This window comes from Diadema setosum, chromosome 7 (genome assembly GCF_964275005.1).
Source record: "Diadema setosum chromosome 7, eeDiaSeto1, whole genome shotgun sequence".
Taxonomy (NCBI): Eukaryota; Metazoa; Echinodermata; class Echinoidea; order Diadematoida; family Diadematidae; genus Diadema; species Diadema setosum.
The window spans coordinates 39,198,820-39,215,865 of NC_092691.1; the positions used below are offsets into that span (position 1 = coordinate 39,198,820).

The 17,046-nt window shown below is 36.8% G+C and overlaps 1 protein-coding gene across 1 annotated transcript in view; it reads right to left on the reverse strand.

The window, feature by feature from the left end:
* LOC140231230 (maltase-glucoamylase-like) overlaps window positions 1-10,195 on the reverse strand; it is a 69,336-nt gene extending 59,141 nt beyond the window's left edge. The window contains exons 1-5 of the mRNA XM_072311376.1: window positions 9,734-10,195; window positions 6,631-6,779; window positions 4,185-4,353; window positions 1,409-1,508; window positions 175-287 (exon numbers count right to left, since the gene is read on the reverse strand). Coding sequence (XP_072167477.1) covers window positions 175-287; window positions 1,409-1,508; window positions 4,185-4,353; window positions 6,631-6,779; window positions 9,734-10,195 — 993 coding nt within the window. The remainder of the gene's footprint in view (window positions 1-174; window positions 288-1,408; window positions 1,509-4,184; window positions 4,354-6,630; window positions 6,780-9,733) is intronic.
* Window positions 10,196-17,046: the final 6,851 nt, after the last annotated feature.

Sequence of the window (17,046 nt, forward strand, 5' to 3'; positions counted from 1 at the left end):
ACGTCTTTTCGCTAGATTTGATACTTATGTTTGGTTTAACATGCGTTTTTAAGTGGGTGTCAGATCTCACATTTCGGTTTTTTTTTCAAGTAATTATATATAGTTATTATGTATGTATGTATGTATGTATGTATGTATGTATATCTGAAGAGGAAATATGTAAATAACACTTACGTCAGTGTATTGTTGGATGACGGATTCGGGGGTAGGTCCTAAGAACATATAGAAGTCCAAAACTCCGCCGATTGTATGGTACGTGAGGGCTGGCGTAGGCTGAAGAGTGTAATCTATGTCAGATGACAACCACACAACAATGGAAAGATAGATGACTGGAATAGAAGAGTTTGTTCGCAAAAACCGATAAGTCCATTTTTGAAGATTTTGAAGTACGGCCTCTGTTATAAAGTACAAAATTAATACCTTTTAAATGATATATTGGTCACTACATATAAAGGTACATTTTTGAAGTTATGGTCAAAAGAAGCAAAATTTTTCTTATTATTCTTTTTATTTTTCTCGACCTTTAATATATCTCCATTTGGCAAATATGGACTTATCGGTTTTTGCAAACAAACTCATAGTTACCCACATTTATCGTTGCAATTATGGATATTTTCTAATGATTTTCAAGATGAGAGAAGGAGAATTGTAATAACGTAAAAGGTGACACTTTTGATAGTTGTATTTATCATTGTTTTATTGTGTTCGTGTGGGGTTAGCAGGAACAATGAAACTACCATGCCCCCTTAACAATTCAAGTCACTATCAGAGAATTACTGACAATACATTCATCGCTGCTACCATGGCGAGGAGCACTATTCATACTGCTCCACACATAACCCTTTCATTCTCTTTTTCCTGCTTCTTCCCATTCTCTCTCCTTTCAATATTTGTCCCTTCTCTTGTCCCTCCCTTGCTCTTTATCTGTCTCTCTTCATCTCTTTCTCTCTTCCATTTCAAGAGTTTTGTCTTAAAATGAGTTAACTCCTCTCTTGCTAAGGTGAAACACTTGAGAGTAAATAGTTCAAAACAAGGAAAATGATTAGAAAATATGCAATATTTGCAATCATAAATTAAACAATATACACTGTTAATGCAATAGAGGTATCACTGTAAAGATTGTACTTTCTCCCTAGCTCATGATATACTTAATTTAAATGACCTCAGGGATCACTCACAAATATTTCACTGATCCCTGAGCTCACTCCAAAATTAGTGAAATTAAACAATTTCACTCCAATGTCACTCTAAACTCACTCTTTTCAGTTGTTCACTCCTTCAAGAGTGAACATGTGCACTCGTTTCTTATTTCTTTTTGAGAGAGAGAGAGAGAGTAAAATGACACTTAGCCCGTTTTGTGATCAAATTCTTCAAAAATGTTATGATCATGACGAAAAATTATTCTTACCCTGAGCGTTAGAATTGAGGAGGAGAACGCCATGTGCTTGAGCATCGTTTTCGACACACATATAGAAGGGGTGGACTCCGTAAAGGTTGTCTCGCTCACCCTAGAAGGCACAAAAAGAGATGATGCGATAACAAACTACACTGTAAGAATCCCATTTCACCAGGTATGCCATAAGTACGCACCAAGCCGACGTTTCAAACCTACAGTCGGTACCGTTCAATCAGGACTTGGATAAACGGGAGCACTACTTTTTGAGCGGTTCAACATTATTACAGAGATATTTGCCTGCACAAAATACATTTCTCATCCTTTATTCGTAGACACAGAACATATTACGCTGTATCAATATCGTACTTTAAGAGGAAAATCTAATGAACTAACGTAGAGCTTTGTTTATTTGAATGTCTAAAAGCAGCCATAGAATCTACGTGATTGTTAATCAAATCAAATTCGTCTTTGAAAGGTAGAATAATAATATTGTGTATTCAAATTCATGAAATTCTTCCGTCGAGATATTTTCATTGCAACTGATTGACAAATTGCCCTACATCGACGTAAATAAGCACTGAATTGATCAATGTTTTAGTAGCAGCCATAATAAAAAATCATGGGAGTACATACTCGAGCAGGATTCGAACCTACGACCTCCTGATCTCCGGACAGGCGTCATCTCCACTAAACCACCGAGCTTTCGCCCGACAGGAAGTGTTGGTTCTACAGCAAGTGTTGGTTACTAAATCACTGATCAATTCAGTGCTTATTTACGTCAATGAAGGGCAATTTGTCAATCAGTTGCAATGAAAACATCTCGACGGAAGAATTTCATGAATTTCAATAATTACGCAGTACCCGCTGCATGCTATAAGGATTAGAACCAACACTTGCTGTCGGGCGAAAGCTCGGTGGTCTGGTGGAGATGACGCCTGTCCGGTGATCAGGAGGTTGTAGGTTCGAATCCTGCTCGACTATGTACGCCCATGATTTATCATCATGGCTACTACTAAACACTGATCAATTCAGTGCTTATTTACGTCTATGTAGGGCAATTTGTCAATCAGTTGCAATAATATTGTGTTTTATTATATACTGCATATAGGAATATGCGCAATCTTATTTGGATCTGGTCAGTCGCTTAATCGGGGTAAAGGTATAGCTTCCTTTATAAGAGATAGCGGCTGTTTTAACACCCCCGGCCAACATGAAAGGGCAAGCATGCATGGAAAGCTAGCTGAGATAATTGTTCGCCGGTAACGAATAAAAATAAAAAATGGTTCTCAACAATATAGCTGCATCCGGATTATGGTTTCTATACAACATGCCTTTCTTATTTATCTGACAATGTCTGCCCAGTGCGAGGATAACTCCTGTTCCCGTTATTGGACACAAAACAAAAAACGATCTGTTATCACATCTCCTGAGACTAGGTCATTCTCTCACATTTTTGTGTACGTGGATGTGTGTCTGTGTGCGTGTATCAATATCACATTCGTTTGTGTGACTGACGAGATTTTTAATATAGGTCAAAGGTTTGGCCTGGTTCATATGACATAAGGAATCTTTAGATCAAAGCACCTATCGGATGGAAAAGGGCAAACAGGAACGCCCTTCGCTATTTTGAGAGTCAATGCATCTTGCCAGAATGGTGCAAGAAACAAATAATATATAAAACCCGGATTCTGGTTGTACAAATAGCGAGCTCTAACAATTTCAGCAGGAAGCCCCATGCGCAACTCAAATAAAGTACAATATTTTTTTCTTCTCATTTCAGCGTTCGTTATTCTCTTGTTAAGTTTACACAGGTTCCTCACTTGTGGGCAGTTTAATTTGATCCAACTGAATCATTACGTGACTATGCGAGCACGAATAAATGAAATATGCATCAAATCCCATTGAAAATGTCATAAATCGACAGTGGCAAGGAAAATGAATGTTAACATCGCATGCTCAATAACTATCCTTCATGTAAGGATCTCTTCAACACACCCCTCTCAATCGTGTCTGATGGAGACAAATACATATTCGGGTATCTGATTTTACAATGTCAATTGACATTGGAAGCATCAAAATCAAAAAAAAAAAAAAAAAAAAACACACATTCGTTTTCGCATTTTGCAATCGATGACTACGGAGATCTCAATGACTGTAAGAAGATTATTTCAACATGTTCAAGGAAATCATGAGTCCAAAGTGAAGTTTATTCACATTAACTTAAATTATAAATCATAAGTGGATCAGCAAGAACTGAAACACGATCGGACAAGGTTTGAGGAAGTTACAGCTTTTTAACAAGTATTTTTCGACAGAGGTCACGTAAAGGCTACGTACATGAAATTTCTCGTTTTCCATTTGTATTCTTATGATCAGAATGTTTTCTTTATAAGAGGATAGATGAGACGTGAAGTAATGCTTACTTCTTGACAAAATATTACGAACTTGGAAAGTGGACTACATACGAACAAGAATTAATTGAAAGTTCATATTTTGTGAGAAATTGTTACACATTTTTGTTTAAAAATGGTAACATTCCTTTTCACTCTTTCACTTTATTTGATTTTGTTCGATTTTTTACTGATCAACTGAGACTTTAAAATTCTAAGAAGGGCATGAATCCAAATAAGTTTTTTTGGTTTCCTTTAATTCCACACAATTGTGTTTAATGAATGAAGTAAAACCAAATCAACAGAATGGTAGAGATTTCTAATAGTTTGTCCTACATAAGAAAAGCAATTAGAATATAAAAGTGGGATATATTCCTTTAAGTAGATTCATAGCTTACACCGGGTGGTTGATCGCGGGAAAACGCACTCCACGTCTGCCAGTCCAGGTTGTGCCTGAAGCTCCGGTGCTCGCTTTCTCCAAGACCATAGACATTTGTCGATGGGAGTCGAGTTGAGATGGTGATGAACTGGTCCTCAAAGATGAGAGCACCGATGGATGTATCAAATCTAGAATTGACGTAAAATGTTTAAGGGTACTATTTACCATTCGGAACAGTGATTTAAAAATGTACGAATTATCACATCTGATGCATATACGGTAGGTCAGTTATGTCAAAAAAAAAAAAAAAACATCCTTCCCACATGACCCATATAAAAATTTCGCAATAAAGCCTAAAATATAAGGAGATATCACTATTGTTCTCAATAAACCATAACTGTGGCGGTTTATTCTAAAAACATTTTATTTAATGACTATTGCTCACCCTGATTGTACTAATTAACAAATCTACTTGGCTTGTTTTTATCCCAAACGCACATTTTAGAATTATTTTAAAGCACTAAAGCTTTGTTTTTGTTTTAACTGTAAAATGGTAAATAATACCTTTTAAAAAAGTGACAATGTCATGTCACTTCAATAGGCGGATTTGCCCTTCATAAGACTTTTGATGCGAGTCCGTTGTAGAATTTAAAAAAGAACCTCTAGTTCAGAGGCGTAATACGCGCGTGATAGGCCAAGAGATATACCTACTCTTTTGTTACTTTTATCTAGAAGCTAGGCAAAGCCAGCAATGATAAATTTAAAAATAATCACTGTCTTATGCATTCTGACGAGTTGCTGTGATATGCCTACGCCGTATCCAAGCTATGGAATGACTTACCATTAGAAGTCAGGAAATATATAGCAGTAGTTAGTCAAAAAACTATAGCAGTATTCAAATCAAAGCTCAAAACACATTTTTATTTAACTTTGCATGATTGTCGACCAATCAGAAGCTTTTGCAGCTCAAAAGAATATATGAACAAAGGTTTTGTCTTTATAAAGTGATACTATTGTCACTACAATTTATTATCTAAACAGTAATCATCACCAAACCATAATTAACAATCACTGATTTCATCGGAATCAATAAACAGAGATGCTATTCATCAGAAACTGGAAATTGGAAAACTGGAAAAGTATATTATACAAGACCAAAGATTATCAATAGATATGGCACAATGTACATGCGCAAAGTTTAGTAGGTTCAACTTTTATTGAGATCTATAGGACGCCATGAGAACATTTCGACCATGACCCTCCCATCCTCTCTCTGATGTTTCCATTTCCCTTCAGAGTGTGCACTAACATAAGATATTGAACCCAGTCTATCTCTTGAGAATTCAAGATATGGATTTAGAGGATGTCGACTTTTACGAGCATACTGGGCAATATAAAACCCATCACGGTAGATTTACCGCGATGTTAGCGTGCTTATCAGATGTTTAATCACCTCAGTTAAATATAACAGCGCTATCTTTGTCTTGGATTTGATTAGGTGCGCGTAGGTTTGCGAATTCTCGCATTTTATGATGTACACATCAAACTGTGAAAACTGCCAATTGTCTGCCATCATATTTTCAATGATAAACTGACGGGTCAGATGCATAAACATAGATCTGGTTTTCCTTTCTATCGTAAACTTCGTTTGCCAAAGCTATATCTCAAAAGTTTACAAGAGAGAATGACCTAAAAAGAGTGCCTCCCGATCGATCGGACGGTTACGTCACTATCTAAAACCCTTGCCACCAGTGAAGCTACACATTAGTGATTCCAAGGAACATCTATTCAAAAGGGATCATTTCCCTGATTTTGGGATGAAGGTTGTGGCCCTTGTACAGTGTTACGTTGCCCACAGTTTCAGTATTTCCTCACAAAATCACTTCGACAATTATCGTTACAAAGGCGATTGATTATTTCAGTCCCATGGTCAGTTTTCCCACTGCCACTTAATTCCAACGGTCTGTTTAGTATGACAGTGTTAATACATTAATTGAAAGCGTGACCATCATTACCAGAAATCGTATGTCAATGTATCATGACATATATCCAATATCCAAAGTCATTATATAGGAGCGGTGTGGTGAAGGAGGCCATTAAACAGGAATTGCATAAGTTCAATTTCAGCAGTGAATCCTTCCCGACGCATACAGCAGCTTCTTGGACAGGATATTGTACCTAATGTCTATTGTGTTTTGATCCCTAGCCCCAAGTTGTGTTAACATCCGGTAATCATAAAAGTACGAACTGGAGTAGAAGAATAATGGGAAAAGGTTCACCAAAAAAAAAAAAAAAAAAAAAAAAAAAACAGGCCTTGCACCAAGCTACCTATGGCACCCAATGAGGTTTTTTTTTTTTGTTTTTTTTTTTTGTTTTTGTTTTTTTTTTGTTTTTTTTTTGTTTTTTTTATACCCCGCGCCTTGATCTCGTAATCTGCCAATCTGTCACGCCCACAAGAGACTTACAAAACCTGTCCCGTTGATCTTCGGACGATCTGCATAGTGAACGGGTTATTGGTGAAGCGGAAGTCATACATTGGTTCCTCAGCAGCATTCAGCGGGCGAGATGGCATGTCTACCGGCACCTCGAACCGAGGACTCGACGAGTCGTAGATCTGTATAAGAGGCAATAATGATAATGATATCATTGAATATGTGGGAATATATCTTCGTATATATTTATATATATATATATATATATATATATATACACGTATGTACACGTATGTGCGTGTATATTACATATATATATATATATATATATATATATATATATATATATGATTTTGAATACATAAATTATATATAAACATGCTACAATCAATAAGCCATGTTGAATAATAAATCTACATATATTTTGTGCTATTTCCAAAAACGATCAAATCAAATGATATGACAGTTGAACAGACGGAAAGAACTTTCATTAAAAATCTGACTTTTATACAATTTTATAGGTGCAAAAGTTTTCGTTGGAATAAATCATGATATCAGTCTCAAGCACGTCAAGCTGATGTCAATCATAGGTCTCAGTTCGACCTTAGAGTTGAATATAATAAATTTGTGGCAACCCTTTCCCCAAAAGTCACCATTGCCAATTAAAGGCATGATTTACCATTTGCAGATGAAACAAATACCCAGCATTAGTGCTTTGAAATAGTTCTAAAATGTAAGTTAGGGATAGAAACAACTACTATAAAAATTGGAATTGATAAAATCGATGTTTTAAGTATTGTTAGATATACAAAATGTGTGAAGAATGATTATTATAAAAGTGTAAACCGTCTACAGTTACGGTTTATTTCGAAAAATACACATATTTCCATATATTTTAGGCTTTATCGCGAAAATTTTATATGATAGGATGCTTTGTGGCACATTAACAGACCTACACGAATACATTAAATATGTCATATCTTGACATTTTTTTAAATCCCTGTTCCCAAGGTTAAACAGGACCTTTAACTACAACCATATGACACAACAACAAAAAGAACAGGAAGGATGCAGTTATGTATTGGGGGATATCACGTCAAGCATAAAGAAGTTTCTAAGGATTTTTAATAAAGATAAATGGGTGTCTTTTAAAGGGATGGTATAGTATTGGTGGAGACGAGGATTGGGCTTTATCTTACTGGGGAGACTCCCCGAAACCACTTGTAAAATAATACAGAGCATGCAATCCTAAGAGGAATTCAAAGTTTATTAAATGAAAATCGGTTATGGAATGCTGAGACATCCAAAAACAAAGTGAAACAAATCAACCCTAATAAAAGGTGGGACCCACCTTTAATTAGGATTGCTCTGTTTTGGATATCTTTAATAGCAATTTCAAATCCAATTTTAATCAAATAAGCTTTGAATCCCTCTTGGAATTACATGCTCTTCATATATCATAAGAGGTTTCTCAATATCTGACTCAAAAATGTTAGAAACCTAAGTTCAGTCTCAACTGGAAACTATACGATCCCTTTAAGGCCGTGACGTCATTTCCTCATTTCTTTTACAGGATTAAGAGTGGTTTGCAACAGATATAGATGTTTCATGGAGACACATGGACTTTAACATTCATAGTTTACTGCTTTAGGTCCCATTTTGATAAAACCTTTATAATTCTGTTAATTTGAATTGTTTTTAAACAAAGCAATATGAACGTGTTTTGGATTGATTAGCATGTCATTAGCCGCGGTTACACTGGCAAAAGATCGCGATCTTAAGATCTCGAAGTTTTGTGTTTTTTTTTTGTGTGTGTGTGTGTGTTTTTTTTTCTAGTGTAACCGCTGCTACGGAAACCATGATAAAATCCTACATTTGTAACTACGGAGTCATTAAATTTCCAGCTCAGGCGCGACGTAAATATCGTGAACATCTTGAAAAAAAAAACAAAACAAAACAAAACAAAACAAAAAAGAAACGTGTCATCATAGTATTAATGCCATAACTGCAAAAATCGGTAGATAACTGACGAATATCATCAGCTGATCATGCTTTTGCAATACACCATGTAAGTCTTTTATCCTGTTTACATGAAATGCGTGTGATTCTTTCGTCTGATTTTGTACTCATGACCCATTTAGTATGTACAGTGAATTCCGATTGAATCGAAGTCGCATGAGCCAAAAAATTGCGTTACTCAAGTGATACAGTTATGTAAAGAAGTAAGTGATCTTTGGCAGTAGTGACAGATTTGTTCAACTGTGAGCAAATAGGAAGATGTAGGTTACGTAAGATTATCAGCGATAAGGACTGATCGGTAGACTGGAACAGCATTCATTGAAAGATAGGATATTTAGATGGGAAATTCGTTAGAGCAGGCGAATTGGTGATTGAGAAGCCTCAAAATATTCCTGATATTTCACAATATGTATGTACTTTGTTCGTTTCCAGAGATTGGGAGTTTAAAAATACATTCAATATATACAATGCAGGTGAAATAAGAATCGACTAGAAGAAAATAAACGTGTGGATGGACTATTAAACAGGAATATTTACAAAATCTGCTGTGAAACACAAACTGCGGGGCTGCGGGAGGGGTGCACGGCCAGTGTTCCCCCTCCCCATCCGTTAGATGGGAAGAATCAAAAGGGACCCAGCAAAGAATTTCTTGGATGTTGTGGGGATTTTTCTAATTTTCCTCCATTTTGTTTTAAGGAGGCTAAAAAGATTGGGGGGGGGGGGACTGCAGCCCCCATCCCCCCCCCGTTCTGTCATAAGATATGAATACACCCATGCTATCATAAATATATTCAATCTTCATAGATTTTGAGGCGTTACCTCCCCAGTTGTATAATTGTTTGATAATTTATTAGAAAATAGTGTAGATGTGATAATAGCACAAACGCATAGCAGTGACATGAACGGATCTTCAGAGTTTGTGCTCTGCCACCACTTTGAAACCAATTCTCAAAAGGAATTGGTATAATTTTCTTTAGTTTAGATTCCTAATCAAAACTGAAGAATACCTAATGCAGGAAATTTTATAACGACGGTGTGAAAAAAAAAAATCTGAACTGGTTTGTTATGATACAACGGTCATCAATGATACGATAGAGAAGTTTGTCAAATACTCTACCTTAAAATGAATGCGGTGGTTGGTTTGGTGTTCGACGTCCAACATGAGAACTGGAATGTCACCGCCAAACAAAGTGGGTAAGTCTGGGTTCCTCTCCAATCTCAACCTTGTTCCCCATGGCTGCGATTCCATAGTCTGAACTCGGTAGGCGCCGTACTCGGGCGGGAAATAGCACCATGGTTCCCCGTCCCTGTAGGCTTGCCTCCAAACGCATCCCCTCCTCGTGCACTCGTCCTCGTTGGCCGAGGCGTAGCGATCTGGATAGCAGTCGACCCTGGATTCGGGCTCGGGACCGAAGGTGACGACTCCTGGTCCAGCATCGCCGCCAGCGTCGTAGCCGGGATGAAGGAAGTATGTCAGCGTGGTACAGAGAATGGTCACGATGATAGTGATGGCCAGAGCAATAATAGCCACATGCTTCGTTGACCATCCACCCTTGCCCCAGTGGACCTCTGAATCCATGGTCATCGGCTCTTTCATGGCAGTCGTCTGAACTAATTCACGCTCCTTATCCGTGAGTGATGTCGAAGGCAGTGACAGCGATGAACTAGTTTGCAGAACACTGTAGCAACTCGCGTGTCAGAGAAGGCATTTATGCGCTTATACAAGGTTCCACTGTCTCTGTCTTTGTTTGTCTTTCTGCATGTCTGTCTGTCTCGCTCTCTTTCTACCTCACTCACTCAACTGAAAAAGAGATACACCCATACATCCAAGCATGCATCTACACACGTGCAAACATGCGCACACACAGACACGGTCTCTTACACGCGCGTCAACGTCGTCAAAAAAAAAAAAGAAAAAAAAAGATGAAATTAACAAGAGAGAAAATAACCAAAAGCCCAACAACAACACTAGGTACACGCCCCTTTTTGTCAAAAACCCCCCTCTTTGGAGGGTCCCTGAAGTTCGCGCGTAATCGTGTATTACTGTACGTAGAATGTTGAAATGTAACCTTCTTGTGATCACGCATTTCCTCTGTCACAAAAGCCGCGAGACAGCATTATAACTGCCGACAATAGATGGCGCAACTCAAGTACCCGTCCATCATTCAAAATAGAAAAATAAAGCAAATCGCTTGATGGTTGATGTAAAATAGAAAATCATCCTATTATTGTAGTAGGATAAAAATCTAGTTTTTTTAAAAACAGACATACACATGTTCTATTAATGATATTTATTTGCAATTATGCTCTTTTTATAATGTAATTATTACAATGTTATCAGCCATCATAGTAGTTATGCTCAGATTACATCACAATAAAGAAGGGGCAAACACGAAGCAGCACTTCGAAATCTAACGTACGGTTTCTGGCCGTAGAACGCCCGTCAAAATTTATAATCTTAGAATGACATTCATATAAATTAGTTCAGACTCATTCCAAGATTTTATAGTGCCATGTGACAATCACAAGTCGGCCAGAAAAGAAAGGAAAAAAAAATAATAATTGTAACTCTATCCATGAGATGAACAAGTGAACTATTAGTTGTTTTTTTTTTTTTCAATGCTCTTAAATGCTCACCACCAATAAAGTGGTTCTTTTTTTTTTTTATTATTCCGGTCTGATGCATCTTCAAATCAAAGTGATTGTGTTTGTGTTTGTTTATGTGTGTGTGTGTGTGTGTGTGTGTGTGTGTGTGTGTGTGTGTGTGTAAGTGTGTGTTTGTTTGCATATCCTCGTTTTACGTTTGGTCATGTCTAAAAATAATATTCTTAGAGCGGTAGTACCACATCAATAATTCTGTAACTTCAGCAAATCCCTGCTGCTAGAAACTCGACTCGCGATTAAACGAAAGCATTGCAGCAAGCATACAAGTTGCGACCGATCCATACATTATGCGTTGCTGAAAGAGACTTTTTGACTTCTCGCGTTGAGTTTGAACACAAAGTTACTCGCGCTGGACCCTGGAAACAAAGTTCTTCTCACTGCAGTGACCTAATTAGAATCACTAATACTTCCATACTGGTGAACGAATGTACGTCTTGCCAGTATGTAAATTAGCTATCTCCTTGGAAGATACTCCTGTAAGTTACAGGCAACTCCCATAACATCACTATTTCCATTGTCTTTAGGTTACCTTTAGAGTCAAATTTATTTCTTTGTCTTATATTTTCTTTTTTGTGGTTGTTGCATTTTCAGAGTGTTTTGCTTTATCACTCCTACTTGAATAAAAAATAACAACAGTAAAATGGTTCAAGCTGTAAGGACAGAAACCACAATCAGGCCAAACAGATGGACTCTGTAATTTCAGTAAGAAAGCCAAATCAATATCTCTATTGGATATTATGATAAACTATGAAAATAACCCTTGAAAATGTCTCCTATACGTACTCTTCGATGTAGTGTTGCGAAATCAATACCAGGCAATAAGCGTATAGGTAGAGTAAGTTGGGAGGGTAGCCATACGATGGTCGTAATCATACATAGGCCTGCATTTTGAATCATTTTTATTGCCGTGGTGATCTTCCCTGATGGTATCTGGAACATGAGACGTGATTTATACCTTGTTGTAATTGTGCCATAAAATTATACCTTGGGAACGAAAGACATTGATAACGACATTGATAAAACTTCATGGGACTTGGTTTATTACTACTTGTTTGGTGTTTCTCTGTTTTCTTACAAATCATTTGACAGCCATGTGTGCGCTGGCACGAATGTGTTGGATATATTTTGTCCGTTGAGTGAACCAGCACTCACATGAACAATATTTCAGACATATAGTATTAAAGGTCCGGTTAACTTTTTGGAGCAGTGGTCTAAAAAAAAAAAAATGTTCAAGATATCATTTGTGGTGCATATGTTTACAGTTGTAGGTCAGTTTTATCACAAAACATCCTCCCATAGGAGATACTTCTATTTTGTCATTAAACAATAACTATCGACGGTTTAGTCTGGAAACATTTTTTTATTTTAACTATTCTTCACAATTTGTATATTTAACAATACTTAACATCGATAATACTGGTTCAGATTTTTACATTGGTTGTTTCTATCCCTCACATTTTGGAACTATTTTGAAGCACTAATGCTGGGTTTTTGTTTCATCTGCAAATGGCCAATTATGCCTTTAAGGATAGGAATGTGTGTGTGTGTGTGTGTGTGTGTGTGTGTACGTCTTTTTGGGTGGGAATGAGTTAATGTAAATGGGAGTGTGTGTAGAGGGAGGGGCAAGCATTAAGACACCTAAGAGACCCCATAGTATACAGTGCACTCCGGTTACAACGAACACTGTAATGACGAATCTTCGTTACAACGAAGTAAATATTCAGGTCCCGAAATTATCATCCTTAAAAATCGTGGTACAAAATTAGCTTACAAACCAAAGTTGTTCTGAGCATCGGTAATGAAGAAAAACAAAAGAAATGTGTTCCGTTATTACGAAATATTACATAGCATAAGAAGCATTTACAAAGCATCTTTGCAAGGGCGAACGCTCTACATTTCGGTGTGTTTAAACAGAAATCTCTCATTTCGCTTTTTGTGCAACACCGTGGTTGTGAGGAGGACTCGCGTTATGATATGATCGAAATGTTAATGATAATAATAATAATAATAATAATAATAATAATAATGATAATAATAATAATAATAATAATAATAATAATAATAATAATAATAATAATAATAATAATAATAATGATAATAATAATAATAATAATAATAATAATAATAATAATAATAATAATAATAATAATAATAATAATAATAATAATAATAATAAGGTCTTATTTATCCAGGGGAGCCTCTTCAGTGTTGCCACTGCTCTACCAGAGGGCTCTGCTGTTATTATTACCCTAGCGTTGCCAAGTACCCATTTATACACCTGGGTCGAGAGGGACATCGTTGGTAAAAACATCTTTTCGATAAAACGAAAGGAAACTGCCGCTCCCGAGGACTTCTTTATAACCAAGTACACTGCAGTGCATAGACACGAGCACAACTGAAAGAAAGTACAACATGTGCTTCAGGTAAACAGTTCAAATCGGGTGGGAAAATCACTTGCCGAGTCGCTTCCCTGTTGGCCGGTATGGTAGTCGACTGACAAAAATCACACACACCGGCCAGCAGATCCTTAGAATCGCGCCATCTATTGACGGGCAAACAACTAAAATAATGTTGTGCTCGACTACAATCACTCCTGCGGCAGATTGACTTTTCCCTACCGTTTATGATGGCTTTCTTTTAACAGAACTACCAGAACCTTTTGAACTACGATTTGGACACCGCAGATAAAAATCTGGGATCATTATTTGCTCGAATTCTAGTTACAGACCATCCCCAAACACACACACACACACACACACACACACACACACACACATACGAGTACGTTTGCCAATCTTTAAGGACATTCCAGCTGGGTTGCAGCGAAAGATCCCCTTGCTAATTTCAAGGCTGACGTGATGCTAGTTGGTAACCATTTGAGGTGATTAAAATATAAATTTATATAAATGCGTTATGTATGCCCAGATCTTAGTATTTCTATATCATTAGTAATGTTGTGCTATATCTTAGGGCATACATAAAGCTACGTTAGAGCACATACTTTATTCCAATCATATCAATTCTGAGAACAAAGCAAAAAGAAAAAGGAGAGTTGCTTCAAACATAATTTATGCCACACAGAGTTGCAAATTTCTTTTATTCTGCAAACTTAATCAGTCCAATTTCACAACTTTCTGTGTGTGTGTCTAAATCCTCCTCCTTAAAAAAAAAAAAAAAGTCACTGATCTGCTTTTCTGATTTTTCTGCTTTCATAAAAACCAATATAATATCAGGATGGAATTTCCCTTTTAAAGGGGCATTTCAGACGATTTTCAAAATTGCACATCATGTAGTACATATATCGACAACTCCATGTAGATTTGGTATATCATATTTATAGTGGTTTATTAGGTAAAACTATCTAAAAGATGTTGAAATGTTAAAGTCTGAAAATCGTCCGGAGGTCTCCTTTAATGTGCAGATCTGAGCATACATGTTTAAGTATTTTATGTCACGTGATTTTCTTCTCGAGTTGATCTTTTTTTTCTCTACAATTTGGATTTTTTTTTTTTTGCAACTACTCTGTATAATTCAACAAGCATTTTAAAAAATGTCATATACCAATCCTGCTGGAAAGAATGCAGTGTCCTACAGTGTGATACACGATGTGAAACACAGTGTAACACATCGTGAACACAGTGTTAACTCTGTATATTCACACTGCTAAATTCGAGCATTTTAACATTACGTGCACATATTGTGAATCATCAATTCACCGTTGGAAACGGAACATTGCTATGTGAGCTCTCTTTGAAAAACCACACCACAGTGTGACACAGTTAGATTCAAGCATTTTCACATCGTCGACTATGTGAACAAGTAGTGAACACAGTATGGATAACTGCGTTCTACGTATTTTTTCAAGGATATGCGTGTTTGCTTTCTAACTTTTCGCGCTGAGTTTCAAAATTTGCTTTTCTCTAACGGAAATTTGTCCCACGGGGTCTCTTTAGAGTCATTAGTATTAATATTAATATTAATATTATGATTAATATTAATATCAATGCACTTTCGGCGTTGTCACGTTCTCAGTCGCCTTTAAAGTGAAATATCTCTTCTTTTGTGTAACATGCAATACCACCTTTAAGTTGATCCCCAATTTTTCAAGTTTCAAGTGTAATGTGAGTATTGCTCCCAAATTTTCCTATTTACTTCTTAGCCTTATTATCATTTACCGCCAAGGGGCGGCTTTAGGAGTTATTTTCCTCCAAGAAGATTACAGTGTGGTTTTGCTGACTTTGGCTTCTCTGTTTGCAAAATAATATAAAAGTTATAAACAGATTTGGTTTGGATTTTTCAGGAAAAGTTGAAAATGGCACAAAGAACAATAATTTATCAAATTTTGGTAGTGATACTGATCCCCGTCTGACTCATTTTGTGTGTGTGTGTGTGTGTGTGCGTGTGTGTGTGTGTTTTAATTCTGTTTCTGAAGGATTCATCTCAGGGAATTAAGTCCATTGGACTATAATGCAGGGTGGAATCACAACGTGGGTGAAAATGAAATACTTGGCGGGGGTCTACGTTTTCCGATCGAGTGCTTTTGTTCTAGTATTCCCATACTGAAATAGCTGCTGTTGGATAGGGTGGGCACTTGCCGGGTTTAGTTTGGGCTTTAGTCTCGCTCGTATGTCACTGTCTTCACCGTTCAACCAGTAAAGTTGGAACAGATGTGTTTTTAAGGAGTGATCGACACTGATTTCATGCTCTCCCTAAAAGATATGGCGTAGTAGGGAGAGGGTCAAAGGGGAACTTGTGCAGTAGTCCTGCTGAAAACAACCCACCAACGGGCTGCATAATCATTATAATAGACGTCACACGAGGACACAAAAAGGAAAGCTACCTGATCTCTCCTATGTTAACACCATCACCTGTTCCGTTCTTCAGTTCTGACACAAAGGCCAAAGAATTGGTAACTATACTGCACTCATTATTGTAATTTTCAGATATTTTTCATGAACGTTTACACGTCTCCGAGAATGGCTTGCATTATGTTTGATTAATAAATTTGTTTTCTTGAATATCTTTTCTAATCGTCGTTGCGTTCGTGTCTGCTGTCGGAGATGCTTTGAATATTAGTCAGAATAAAGAACACGACAACAAAACAGGCCATCCTGTGTGTGACTCTACGCAGAGAGATACGTTGTTCAAATGCCAGAGCCACATTTTGAAAACTCGCCTATCATATGCCTCTACGTTACTTCAGATACTAATCCTCACCTCAGTTACAAAATGTATGATACAGTTAAGGTAAGAAACAACAATAGCAAAACAGAGAAGCAGAGAAGTGCATGACGTCACAACAGTAATAATCAGTGACCAGTATCCACGACCTTGATAAAGTGGCTCTTGAGCATCACATTTCAACTCAAATTCAAATGATTTTATTTCCATATAAAGTAATACAAAGCAGTGTACATGTAACGCTTACATGAGTACATAATATTTAAAGAACTTTTAATCACGTGAGTTTCAACAAACCATGGATACAATATTGTGATAATATCAACGTTGGTTTTAGATAAATAAACATGTTGATAAATCTTTTTTTTTTTTTTAGATAAATAAACATTATAACTAACAACTACAGGCAATGATTGCCATACCTCTCTATACATGGCCCTCTCTCTGTAACGAGCACACACACAACACACACACACACGCACACACACGCTCACACACACTCACACACATTCGCGATGTCTCAATGTTTTCGCACCGCCACTTCTGAATAGGAAAGACATGAAACATATTATATATATATATATA